This window comes from Antrostomus carolinensis, unplaced genomic scaffold, assembly GCF_000700745.2.
Source record: "Antrostomus carolinensis isolate BGI_N321 unplaced genomic scaffold, ASM70074v2 scaffold6551, whole genome shotgun sequence".
In the NCBI taxonomy this organism is placed as follows: Eukaryota; Metazoa; Chordata; class Aves; order Caprimulgiformes; family Caprimulgidae; genus Antrostomus; species Antrostomus carolinensis.
Genome location: NW_010293395.1, coordinates 16,534 through 29,545, shown reverse-complemented (window position 1 = coordinate 29,545; position 13,012 = coordinate 16,534). Strand labels below are relative to the sequence as shown.

At 39.2% G+C, this 13,012-nt stretch overlaps 1 protein-coding gene across 1 annotated transcript in view; it reads right to left on the bottom strand.

Moving 5' to 3' along the window:
• LOC104532131 (bestrophin-3) overlaps nt 1-10,951 on the bottom strand; it is an 18,505-nt gene extending 7,554 nt beyond the window's left edge. The window contains exons 1-6 of the mRNA XM_010177246.1: nt 10,800-10,951; nt 9,015-9,109; nt 8,211-8,444; nt 2,773-2,927; nt 1,999-2,076; nt 1,448-1,600 (exon numbers count right to left, since the gene is read on the bottom strand). Of these exons, the coding sequence (XP_010175548.1) occupies nt 1,448-1,600; nt 1,999-2,076; nt 2,773-2,927; nt 8,211-8,444; nt 9,015-9,109; nt 10,800-10,951 (867 nt within the window). The remainder of the gene's footprint in view (nt 1-1,447; nt 1,601-1,998; nt 2,077-2,772; nt 2,928-8,210; nt 8,445-9,014; nt 9,110-10,799) is intronic.
• Nucleotides 10,952-13,012: the final 2,061 nt, after the last annotated feature.

Genomic DNA, 13,012 nt, shown 5'->3' with positions numbered 1-13,012 from the left:
CAGGAAACTGGCTGTAACCTTCAAGACAGAAATATCCTGACTCGGGGGCACTGCAGGTTTGGACAAACCTCCGGTCTGAGGGAACACTGCTGATACTAAATTAGCTTTTTAGAACTGCTTCTCCTCCCTTTTATTTCCTTATGCAAAAGATTTTTCAGTTACAATGGCATCTCGTACCTGTCGTAGCCAGGAGTTGGCTGGAAGCCCTGAGCCTAACTGGAAGAGATACTGCTAACAGTCTTGGGTGCAGATGAAGGGGAAACCGTTCCCCCCATAGGAGCACCAGCAAGGCAGTCAAGAGGAACAGCTCACAGTTTTGTAACCCACTAGTAAAACTCTGGAAGACATTGCCTAGAGATAAAGCCTCACATTTCTGTGTCAGCAATGTGCTCCCCTTGCTGCACCACTCTCCCTTCCTCTCTCCCCCACTCCCCTCCAGGCCGGTCCCTTTGCCGCTAACCCCTTTCTTCCCCACCCCCAATTCATAGGACACAAGAACTTTACTTTTCCCCCCTGCAATCTGTCAGCTCAGTGTGCTGCATTCTCTGCTCTGCCCTCTGGAGTTGGCTGTGGGAAGAGGGCTCTAAAACTGGCCATTTTTTGTGTAATTTATATTCTAACAGAAAAGTTACCTCGAAGTTTCCAGTTATGATTAATAATCCCAAAAGGAAAGCTTAATGCACATAGACCCTAATGTACCAATTTGCTTTTATTTGAAACCTTTTTCCTGTTAGCCTTCCTTGATACAGACTGCAGAGGAAAGAACTGCCATGAGGTATGTGGCTTAATTACTCAACTAAACTCAGCAGCATGTTAACCGAGCAGGCATCAATGGACTATTGGGTAGCATCCAGTTCCTTCTATAACTCTTCTTTTTAATGAACATTTTTATGCAGTGGGGTTGTAGCCAGTATTGGCTGTCACTGTTTGATAGCCCTCTGGAACTGGAGACCTTTAATTGCCTGCATCTGATTAAGTTAACAGCAGATACTAAAGGCTGGCTTTGATCATACGAAGAAAATATGATTCAGTCCTTTTCAGCCCATGCCGGGTCTGCAGCAGAATTTCCCCATTGCACAGCAGAGTGGGAGAAAGGTTTTTTTCAATCTTTCATCTGTCATTTTATAGTCCAAGCCCTGGGACCCAGTTCTGATGGAGTAATATTCCCTTGGGGAATCGTGGCTGCACTGGTCCTACTAAAATGGGCTCTCTCAGGTTCCTGAGCATTTCTTACTGTAAGATCTGTCAGGTGGAATTAAAAATGTATTGCATGATGTTTCTTTATGACCACAGGACACTCTGGGCTGAATTCAGCTTTGGTGTAACTCATTAATCTTTGGTGATTTTACAGTGTGCCACAAATATGACACCTTGACTTCAGCTCTGATATCTTCACCAGCACCCCCAGGGAGGGTTCCCCCATCACCTTGCCAGAAAGCTAGTTTACCTTGAGCCATCCTGCATAGAAGAAGAACTGTAACAGTGTGAAGATTGGAATATAAAGATCTAAGTCGTGTCCCTGATACCCTTGGTCAGTATCCAAAAATTGGCGCCCTATCAGGCAGGCAAAGAAAAAAGTATAGACTGCAAGAGTAACAACCTGCAAAGAACAAAATTTCATTGAAATAATGCAATAATACAATCTTATGCATAAGACAACACACACCCAAAGGCCTCTGACAGACTTTTGCCATATAATTTACAAATCTGTAGGGAGGTGTTATAAATAGAGAGGCCACAGGATAATTATGACCAGGAAAAAGACCCAGGAAACATAACATTTCAGTGCTTCCCTCCCCTCTCCCAGATTATGTAAGGCCTTCAAAACATCTCCACATTAAATATGTCTTAACAGTTATCCAGGCCTCCATGGTCCCATGGGAGTCAACAAGTGCACAACAGCTTGGAGACTCTGGTCGAGCCTATAGATGTTTTGCACCAAACTCCCCTCCTAGGGAAATTGTGTTTCAAATTTTGTAAAGGATAATGTTCCAGTACCTGGGTATAGACCAGTGGAATTCCAACCCAGTCATAACCAAACAAAAGACTACACCAAGATCGATACTTATTCATCTCCTAAAAGGAAAAAAAGAAAAGAAAAAACAAACCCCAACCAACTAAAATTGCATGGGGTTCAATTCTAAACGATAAACATTTTGTTACAATTCATTTTTGCACATGTAGAAGGACAGGGAGATAAGAAAGTATAGTATATATAAATTGATACCATAACTATATCCAGCACCCCATTGTCACATTTGAATATTCATTTAGTTCATGGAGTTGGAATACTTAGTATATTATGTATTTCTTCATAAATTATCTTTTGTTTCTATCTTATCCACAGTCTAGTGATACATGAAAGAGAATATATTATATCATAAAAAGGATGTTTGACCAGTTAATGAAATATTCAGGGAGACTATCTTCTCTGAAACGGATATTAAAATTTTTAGAATGTCAAATTATTCTCATTTTTTTTCCTGCCGCAATGAAACAAGTATGAATTTAGAGTGATGTTACAATATTTTTTTTACTCAGCAGTTTGTTGCTTCAGTTAATAACTTTTAGTCATATAAATACAATCCCAGTGACCTGCTTCTGTGTCTGCTTGAGCAGACATTAGTACACAGAGAAGAGTGGTATAAATCTTGAGTAAGAGCATTTAGATGACACTGGCGAGTTGTGTGCACTAAATCAAATTATATAAGGGAAAAGCTACCACATAGCAATTTCAGATTAGTTTTCTGTAGATTTACTTTTTCTACTTACGTTCATCAGTGTCTGCAGATCTACACTATCTCGAATTCTTCCCTCTTTTCGTGCCTTCGATGCCAAATTTCCAAACCAGACAAAAGGAACCCAGTATTTAAGGTGGGGAGACTTAAGGTCATCAAAAATTTTTCTTTCATATCTTGTCATAAAACCTATTAAAAAAAACCAAAACACTTCATTTTTTCTGTGCAGTCAGGGCAACCAACGCTATAAATTTTCAATATGTTTGAATCTGTTGATGTGATATTTGCATAAAACTATGAAAACACTGTTTATAATTCTAATTAGTGGCTGCCTTTTTTTTTAATTGGAGTTGTTTTTCCAGGATCAGTCTTGAGTCTTGCTGGAAACAACTTCTTTTGCAATAACTACCTATGCAAAATCCCTCTTGATCAATATATGCAATAGTTTGCTATTACTGTGTTCTCATATCTGACCGTTGACAGATTGTAGATACATATAATACTAAGAATTGTACCAATTACTCTCTAGTTCCATATTCTAATTTCAGAAAAATAAGAAACTGGATATATCAGTCAAGAAACTATCACTTTTCATCAAAGATGGTTTTTAGCAGAATCCCAACATACGTTGTAAGGGCAGTCACATGACCTTTGGATTCTGATAATTGTTTGGTAAATCTGCAAAGTAGTGAGCAAGAAACAGAAGATACAAGTGCATGCATGAAACAGAGCTCAACAGAGAGCGTGCCTTCTGCCAGTGAAACACTTCCCTGCCAGATTGTGTTTCATGTTTTCTTTGGGGTTATAAAGGCGTGCAAAGAGACGGAAAAGGAACCGTGGACTAGCATCCCACTGCTAGTGGGACACTGGGCCAGGTGACATGCTGCGGGGCCGCAGGCTGAAGCTGCTCTCTGCCTGGCACTTTGCCTTGCCGGGTGCTGGGAAGGCATTACGCTTCCTGCAGAGGTCTCCTGGCCTTTTGAAGCCCTGCTTCTCCCACTGCAGGCAAGTCCAAGGTCAGAGAGCAGGGGAGCCAGGGCTGTGTGTGACAAAACCTGCACCAGAGCAGCTCACTGCCACGGACTGGCATGGGAGGGACTGGTTTTTGGAGCAACGCGTCTACCCCCTTGGGTAAGAAAGCTCTGCTCTGCTGTCCTCCTCCCACTCAGCCTTTGAGAAAAACACCCTCAGAAAATTCATGAGGGGGGGACTGTGTTTTCTGGGATTGAATCCATCTTCGGGTTTGGAGGATCTCAGTTTTTGCTCAGGTGTGTGTGTCACCTACCAGGGTGGATATAAAGCTTCTTTTGTTGTGTTGACCTTAGCTCCAAAACAGAACAAAGTTAGTAACATAGCTGCCCCTATATAAGTGGCTCAGCCACTTAATTACAAGTTTCAATAAGGGAACTGAGACTAGACAGGAATTTTTTTATAGTCTCCAACTAGTAACTAAGAATTGGCCTGTTGTTACTAACATTGCTAATGATAAATAAAGCAGCAAAAAAAAACCCAAAACAAAACCAAAACCCAAAACACACACTCAGTTGTGATTTATATAAAAATGTGAATAAGATGAAATTTGTTATACCAGGCAACCTTCTTAAATATGCTGTTGTTGAGGAAAATGCCATTGCTGTACAGTTGCAACAAGTCAACACAGGGGGTATGAAATACTGCATCTAAGAAAAGGAACACAAGGGCAGGACAGAAAATTGTGCAGAAGAGGGAAAGTTCAGCAGCCAGACACAACACTACTGCAGTATCCTGGAATTTGAGAATAGAATAAGATACAGCTTTCAAAAAATCCCTGGGCAGTTTGCAGCCATCTCTCATAATCAACTGCACAGAAATAATCAGATCACCAGACAAATTGACCTGCTAGTCATGACTCCTGACCCTAAGAGTCAGTCTTTCATGCTGCCTTTGATTTTTGGTTGGCCAGCCTGCTCATTATGGCACAGGAAAAGATGTTTCTATCAGGCTGAAACAGACAGAGTATCAGAAAATTGACAGTCTGGAGTAAACACTGGATGCAAGTCACTTCAGAGGCTCTGGGAAGTCATTATCTGGAAGGACTCAGCCTGAGGGGATCACAAAGAACAGCAAAGCTCCAAGGAACAGTTCAGCACTCCACAGAAACTGGGTACCTTTTTGTTCAGAAAAGCTCAAAAAAGCCTTATTCTTACATTGAATGATAACAATGATATTGTTATCATTCAAATTGTCATTATTTTTAAAGTTAAGGTGATTGTGTTTATATTAATTAAATATTCTCTTTGATGCATGTTAATAATGCCTAGTATTCTTATAACAGAAAATACTAAACAAGTCTGGATTACTCTTACTGCTGGTAAGGGTTATGGCAACATTATGCAGTTCAAAACAACTTGCTGTTATTGCAGCAGTAAAGAAACTCTTTATATGTCATCAAATACAGGGGAGGATAACAAACCTCAGTTATTAAAATTAAATAGTTTCTAAATATGGTCATATTATTTTTGTTCAAGAATATTCAAAGAATTAACTGAGGAACTCTCTGAACAAGAACACTGGTTTTGACAAGCACTGCAAGGCTGGAACAGTTCCAGAAAACTGGAAATATTTGGCAAATACTGTGCCAAGATCTTGAAAAGCATGATCTGAGGAATGACAGGTCACTGAATCCTTGTGAAAGCATGAGAAGCTCAACATGGGATGCAATCAATAAAGAATCAAAGGACATTAATGTAAACAGTGTCAGACAAAGTGATCTTATGGGAAAATTATTGCTGAGAACACAAACCTGTCTGGAAAAAGTCACTCTTGCTCTCCCTCAAGTGATTCAAAGAGTATTCATTTCTCCCATCAAAACTGAATGGTTTGAGACAAGATGAGTTCAGGGTACCCGCATCAAATACTCCGAAGACTAGTGGTTAGAGAAGGAACTGAACAGCAGTCATCTCCCACATCTCCAGAGTGCGCTAACAATAATCAAGTAGCTCTAAGTTTCACTTTCTCCTTCTGTGTTATGTGGGAAATAATTAATTTAGGCACTTCATTCCAGTAGAGGGCTTGGGGCTGCAAATTTCAGCCGTCTGTACGTACTCATGTAGTTTGGCTCACACCTCCTGTTTCTCTTCAGCGTTTCCTATCAGCAGTTTTGGGCTGCTCTCTGCCCAGCTGCTGATTCATTAGTCATGTTTTTTAAGACTTGTGTTCTTGAGCATCCAACTTCCCTCTTGCACCTTGCAGCCAACAGGATTGGTATGCTCAGGACTGCTGCTAGGCATTTGATGCTTATGGCATATGTGCCACAGTACTCAGCATCATGATGTCAGGAATCTATATACATCTACTGCCTACAGCTCCATAAAGAATGATAAAAATGAAAAAAGGGTTTAGAAAAGAGTTAGGAGGAAGATCCAGCACTGAAGACCATTCTTTGTGGGGAGATACTACAGAAGGTGAAGCTCCTAAGTATATTCAGACCTTTATGCACCCTGCTAATAGGTAGCTATTGAGAAAAAGTGGTTTTTTCATCTAATTAAGAAAAGAATGACCCAAACCCATTACAAAATCCAGTGACTAGAAGATGACTCTGTGCAAGTCCAGACTGAGAATAACATTTCACTTTTCAACAGCGAGTTCACCCCTGTGAACGTCAGTTCACCTAGGATGTGATGTAGTCTTCATTATAGCCAGCTGAATTTTAAATCAGGGCTGGTTATATTCCTAGAATATATTATAAGCCCAGTGAGAAATTGCACCATGGTAAAGGCTGTTTGTGAGTAAGCTTTTATGCCTTGTGTTACGGATGAGTCAGACTAGATTATTGTGATACTCTTCTCAGATTTTAAATCTATGGATTTAAGTAGTTCATCTGCTGAAAAGGGAAATGTGTAGCAATAATTGCACTGTGGCAGTTCTCGGTTTGATAAAGAAATGCAAAATCGGCACAAGTTGTTTCAATGATGACTGTGCTATAAGTATTAGATTCTGCTGCTCACTTTCATATTAAATGTTGCACTCCCATGCAGTCTAATATGTAATGCCACAGGGAGCTAGGGAAGAGATAATTGCAGTGTACTGTCTTAATCACTGGATGCTAATAGGAGCAAAATATACCCTCAGGTGCTCAGTACTGCATCAACAAAAATTCTGTGGCACAATATATATTAAAACCTACAGGATAAGTACTAAAATCCACAGAGCTGACTACACTATCAATACTTAGTTATACCATTTATAGTAGAATCTTTTCCACTGTTAAAAAAAAAACCAAAACAAACCAAAACAAAACTTGTTTTCCAGTCTACAATTTTTGTACAACACTGTGACATTTTGTCTCTTTTGGAACAGATTGTCTTTAGCAATAGGGAGGCAGAGCTGGATTAGCCTGCTGGAAATGTTGTAATTTTCCAGTGTGTATGAGAAGCAGATTGCTGGGGAGAGTGACAGAAGATTTCTTGACCTCTCACAGGCTCAGGTAAACAGTTTTGTTGAATGGCACAAGGAAAAGAATTTCAAAATCCAACTGAATCTTTTTTTTCGGTAAGGTCAGTGCATTCTGTATTTTACTTGGATTTTTTTTTTTATCCAAAGCTTTTCACACATATTTGAAATGTGTATATGTATATACACACTGCATATCTTAACTTGCTACAACTTTGCTTACTAATCTCTGCCAAAGGAATAATTTTAAGAAATGCAAGACTTTTGGTAAAAAATGTATGACTTCTATTCAGAACAGATCCAAACATCTCTGTGCTGGTGTCCTACCCCTGACTCTGACCAAGCCAGCCAGAAGGCATGGTATCACACCTTGCCTTTAAATACTCAGTGGTCAGTCCTTCATAGACAAAGTCTTACATGACTGAACTCTCTTTCCCATCATCACACTCACTGTGTTATCAAAATAAACAAAAAATAAAGACATGGTTAATACTTAGTATAGTTATCCCAGAAAACTAAGCTCAAGGTGAGGTTGTAAATGTAAATAAAATACCCTTGGAGTTGGGGGGTTTTAAGTTTATCACAGTAAATCTATGACCTATGCAATCTCCTTACAATTAATTAACATAAAGCTAAACATGTGAAGTGCCTGCAGAGACCAGTCTCTGACACTCAAGACAAGGTTATATCCTAGACATTGAGGCAATGCTGTATAACAAGTCACCATCACTACTGCATCATACTACAGTGCAACTACATAATTTTTCACGCTTTGGAGAATGTTGTACCTGCTCCAAACACCTGTGTGTTTGGGGCAGGCCTATTGCCTCCATGATGTCTGAGAGCAGATCCATGTAAAAGTCTCAAACTAATTTGATTTCTGTAGTGTTGCTAGATGAAGAGCATCAAAGATGCACACTTAAGGGCACATCATTTAAGCTGCCGACAAAAATGTGGTGGCTTTGACACGAGTTGTTACAAGGCACACATAGGGCCAAAGAGGAAATTAAAAATGAGTCTGGCTCCTTCCCTCCCAAGTACCTGCTCCTACCACATGGTCCATGGTGGGAAACCTTTTGTACACAGCTGTGCTCACAGAGCGAAAGATCAGCAGTGATGTTAAATTCACGTAACGCATAAGAGTCCTCCTTAACAAGCGCCCATATTCATCTCTGCCCTGGACACAGCTAGAGATGAGGAACATGAGTCGATCTGGCCATGGCAAGTTCACAAACTGGTTCCACCAACGATTCACCACCAAAGTAACGTAGAAACCTGGGGATTAGAAGGAAAAAAACCAAACAAATGTCCAGTGCCTATCAGGATTTCTGTTTAGGTTACTTTGATTTAGTTTGCAGAGTGTTATTCATATCACTAAGCTGCTACATTTCCCAGAATAAATGCAGTAAGTCATGTCAAAACCTAGGATGCAATCAATGCTAATTATTCAATAGACACTGCAACTTAATGACCCGTTCCAGCTGACTATCTTATACTCATGAACTTCCAAATTTCCTCTTCTTGGATAAACCTTGAGTGGATTTAGTACTTTTAGTACTTTGAAAGATCAGGCACAAGCTTTTAGTGGGCACTATATATATATATATATATATAAAATGTATATACTTACATATGGAAACTTTGCTCTGTTTTTGGTATATTAAGAACATGAGCATAAATGTTGATGTGAAAAAATCAGCTCAAATTTAAGATTTGTTGGAAGTTGATTTGTTGGATTTTATTGTGATCCTCTAACTCCCATGTGCCCCTCATCTCTGAAACAATTCCATGCATGGACAACAGAGACAGCATTGGAAAATAATTTCACATGTAACTGGTACTTACCCAGCACAAAAGTTACCGGGATTTGTTCAGCATATTTGTCACAGTAAATTGATAATTTTTCAAAGAACCGCTTTTGGCTACCTGTAAGAAAAAATCTGCAGCAAAAATAAAATGTATCCATTCTTTCATAGTATTCTGTCACTAGCTACAAATATATATAAATAATCAGGCATTTGCAATTGAGAGCAACCTTGGCTAATGTCTTCAAATGAATTCTTAAAGTGCTGAACACTTTTAGCATGTAATAAAGAAGCTAGGGGAGAAGACAATGTTATTCCCTGGTCTTTGCAGTTTTCTCGTGAGTAATTTGACTGACATTACTAATTAGGATCAACACACCTGGAGAATTATCTTGCTGTCTCATACAGACCAATGACGATAGTAAGCTGCAAGTCTGCAAGCAGGGCTTGCTCTAATTTTTTCAGAGGGCTACTTAGTAAAAATGGTGAGGTTAGTTTGAATTGCAAAAGGTTACCAATCTGTAATCACTACATTTTTGCAGCAGTTTTTACTCTTACTCCTACAAAATTTTTCTTTTCCACAAGATTAAAAACACAACAACTGTATTTATTTTGCAGTGAGGAAAATATTCATCAGGTGATAAAAATGAGTGGAGCATGGCAGCTTCTGCCCATGGAGAAAGATACCTAATGAAATACAACAAGCTCAAATATAAAGAATTATTTTATTTGTATAGGTGAGTATTACAGTTATTCTTTGATTTCATATAAAAGGAACACATGACATATTTGGTGGGTTTTGCTTACAATTGTGCAATAAAACCTGCAGCATATATAGAAAGCTTTCCATAGTGTATTTACCACGGTCTTTAACTGCTCAATGTTTCAGTAAAACTAGATTAATTTAAATAAATGTGAGACTCTGGTGTTTCTTTACATATTAATATTGTAATCTTCTTTCTGAATTTACAGATCTAGATTACTGAACATCTTTGAAAACTAGTGATTAATCACAGTCGAACTGAAGCTTGTTTTCTCCTTGCTTTGTGTAAAAAGCAAACAATGAGGTCTAATTACAGATCAAGGTAAGGGCTGAATCATGATTTTTATACTTATGTGTAGCATACTTCATCAATTAAAAGTTTCACTGTACTAATTGATGCATTGCACCTGTCATATGGGTGTTTAATTCACACCTTGGCGGAAGAAGCAACAATCCTAATGTGACTCTCCCAGGTTCTGGGTGACAGAGAAGAAATAACCATGTCTGGTTTCCATGCAGTTTTGCCTGGCACTCTGCAAGCTTAAAAATAAGATTTGCCATACCATCCTACCTTTAAGCAAAACTTTGTTTTTCCTTACTATGTAACCTGGCTCTCAAATTATTATATTTCATGGTTGTTAAAGAAATTACCATTGAGTAACTGAAGACACAGTTCTGCAAGTACAATGAAGGGTCTATACTTATAATTTAAAGCAGAGAGGTACACTTGCTGCCACCAACTCATTGTCTGAAAGATAAAAGCTATATAACAGAGGCTAGCTATGGGTGTTTATTTTTTCTAACTTAAATAGGACAGCCGCTCAACACTAGTCTGAAGATAGAATCAGCTGAATACAATAGACAGTATTTTGTTTGTAACCTACATGCTTTCTCTGGAACACTAAAGTAAATTGTGGAAAGGAAAGGAGTCTAAAAAAAGGCCCAAGGAAAAGACAATAATTATGTCATAACATCCCCCCAACCATCATTCGTCAGCCTAACGCTATGAAGTGTGAAACTTCAGCATAATATTTAACGAGATGTGAATTGGAAAGAATGTACCTGTACAACACACTTATCGCTGTGTAAAGAGTAGCAAAAACAATAAATTCTCTGTACAGCAATTTGTAGATGCTGCCTTTCCACTTTAGGAGTAATCTGTGAAATCCAAAGAAAGTGGCATTTGCTACTTTGCTGGAATAAGTGACAGTCATCGTCTTGGCAGGCTGTGCCTAGAAACAGTTTAAGAGAAGCAGAAAAACAACAACATTTTAGACACCATATCCTAACCTGAATTCACCCTTGTATAGATAGATACATAGATATACATGCACATATACACACACAATAATATATGTATACATCAATACATGCTGTCTGTATTTTTATATATGGAAATAGAGAAATAAAAATCCTGCAGCTACAAGCCCTGTAGAGACCTGTAGATTGATTGATGCAAGGCTGTATTTGGGCTTTACCTCAAAGACCACCTAAAAGCAACAGTTAGCACTGAATGTGACCACCTGCCTGGGTGGCAGTGGCAGGGACACCTTACACCTTTGAAGCCTCTGCTTACTCCCAGTTTGCTCCGGTCCAGTGTGAGCAAGAAAAAGGAAGTAAATTTGCTTGAAATTTTTTTCAAAACTTTGTCAGCACTCCAGCAAGGGAAGTAAAGCTAAATTACACAAATGCACATTCCTCACCAGCCAGTGTTTGTAGCTGGCTTTGGTAATTATACTCATCTAAAGCCAAATGAGATTTGGAGACTGCCTCTTTCATTAACAGCTACGACAGCAGCTGAGATCAGCTGGGGAACCCTGTTATTTCTCGGCTTGGCAGCTAGACATACTCATCAATACTTCAGTGTTGCATGGCCATGCAAAAAAAGCCACAGGGTTGCTCAGGTCGGCAGAGTGCAACACAGTGAAATTAAAGCAGTACTAAAAGTATATGGGTAAATATTTTATGCTGGGTTTGTTACTTGCTTGCCCAGTGTAGGGAGATGCTACAGGAACTTTTATGTGATTACAAAAAAACCCCTAACTCCAATAGTGGATGAGAGCAGTTTTGTATGGCATGCCTGAAAGGGAGTAACTAAGATAAGCACAAAGCCTCAGGGTAGTTATTGTGTACCATAAATATGATTCTTGCCTATATTTTTTTGATGCCAGTGTAGGTCACTTACTCTCAGAAAAAAAATCTGAACCCATAGTTAATAGATGACTTGATAGTATTTTATGGAACTTGGCTGTGTCTCTGATGCAGAGTAAGTCATTAAAATTCAGCTGTAAAAGTGCCACTTTTTCTTTTAGTCACCAATCAGTAGGGAAAAGACACCATAAGCCTTCTATTGCTGACAGACTGTCTCTTCTTGTCTGCAGAATGGCTGCTCGAGGTTTGCCAGCGTGGGCTTGGAGATTTTTTTGTGTATTATTGTTTTTTTTAAGATGCATGGGTTTTATTCTTTAGCATCCAAATGATAGTTTTCCTGTTTCTGAGACTTGGCACAGGCTTTTAATTTTTTTTTTTTTTGTTGTCGTTATTGAACTCCAGAAAGTTCAATTCAGGAGCCAAACTGGCTGACTGGCGTGCAGAAATGCAGTGCTGTCTGCTAAAAGGCCTGTGGTCAGGTTGCAATGCTTAAGAAAACGGAAGCAGAGATTTCCATTCTCCAGCAGATATGAGGCTTTATAAACAATGGGAGAAGCCTGTGGCTGAGCTGTACGGGAGGAATGGGGTAAAAAATGCTCTTAACAATATACTGAGTTTCATGGGATCACTGTAAAAAACCTTTAGTCCTTGCTCATTAATGCTAGGGAATATGTGTGTTCAAGCCATGCAGCCAAGGAAGGTCTCTCTATCTCTCCACTAATATCCAATTTGCAATGGAAACCTCCAGTGGGACTCCTTGTGTGTAAGGACTTAGATATACAAAAGATACCTGATAATGTGAGGGCTTACAGCCTGGCTGGAACCCAGACCCCCAGCGTAACATGGTGCAACAATTAGAAGATGAAGTTGGACAAATGAAGTCTGAAGTAAAAACATAAATCACTAACTGAGGGGGAAACCAAATATTGAAACAGGGGATTGGATAGATGCCCTGTGATTTAGGATCTCTAAGAAGAGAGCATGTAGTTTGACAAAAGGTGACCTTCAGGAAGAATTCACATAGCTGGGACATACAGGGTTGGGGCTGAGTGACTCTGCTGGTCTCCCCTGGTATCTGGGCATCTCTGAAACTTTCTGTTCAGTCCCTTCTGTCCTGGGCCATG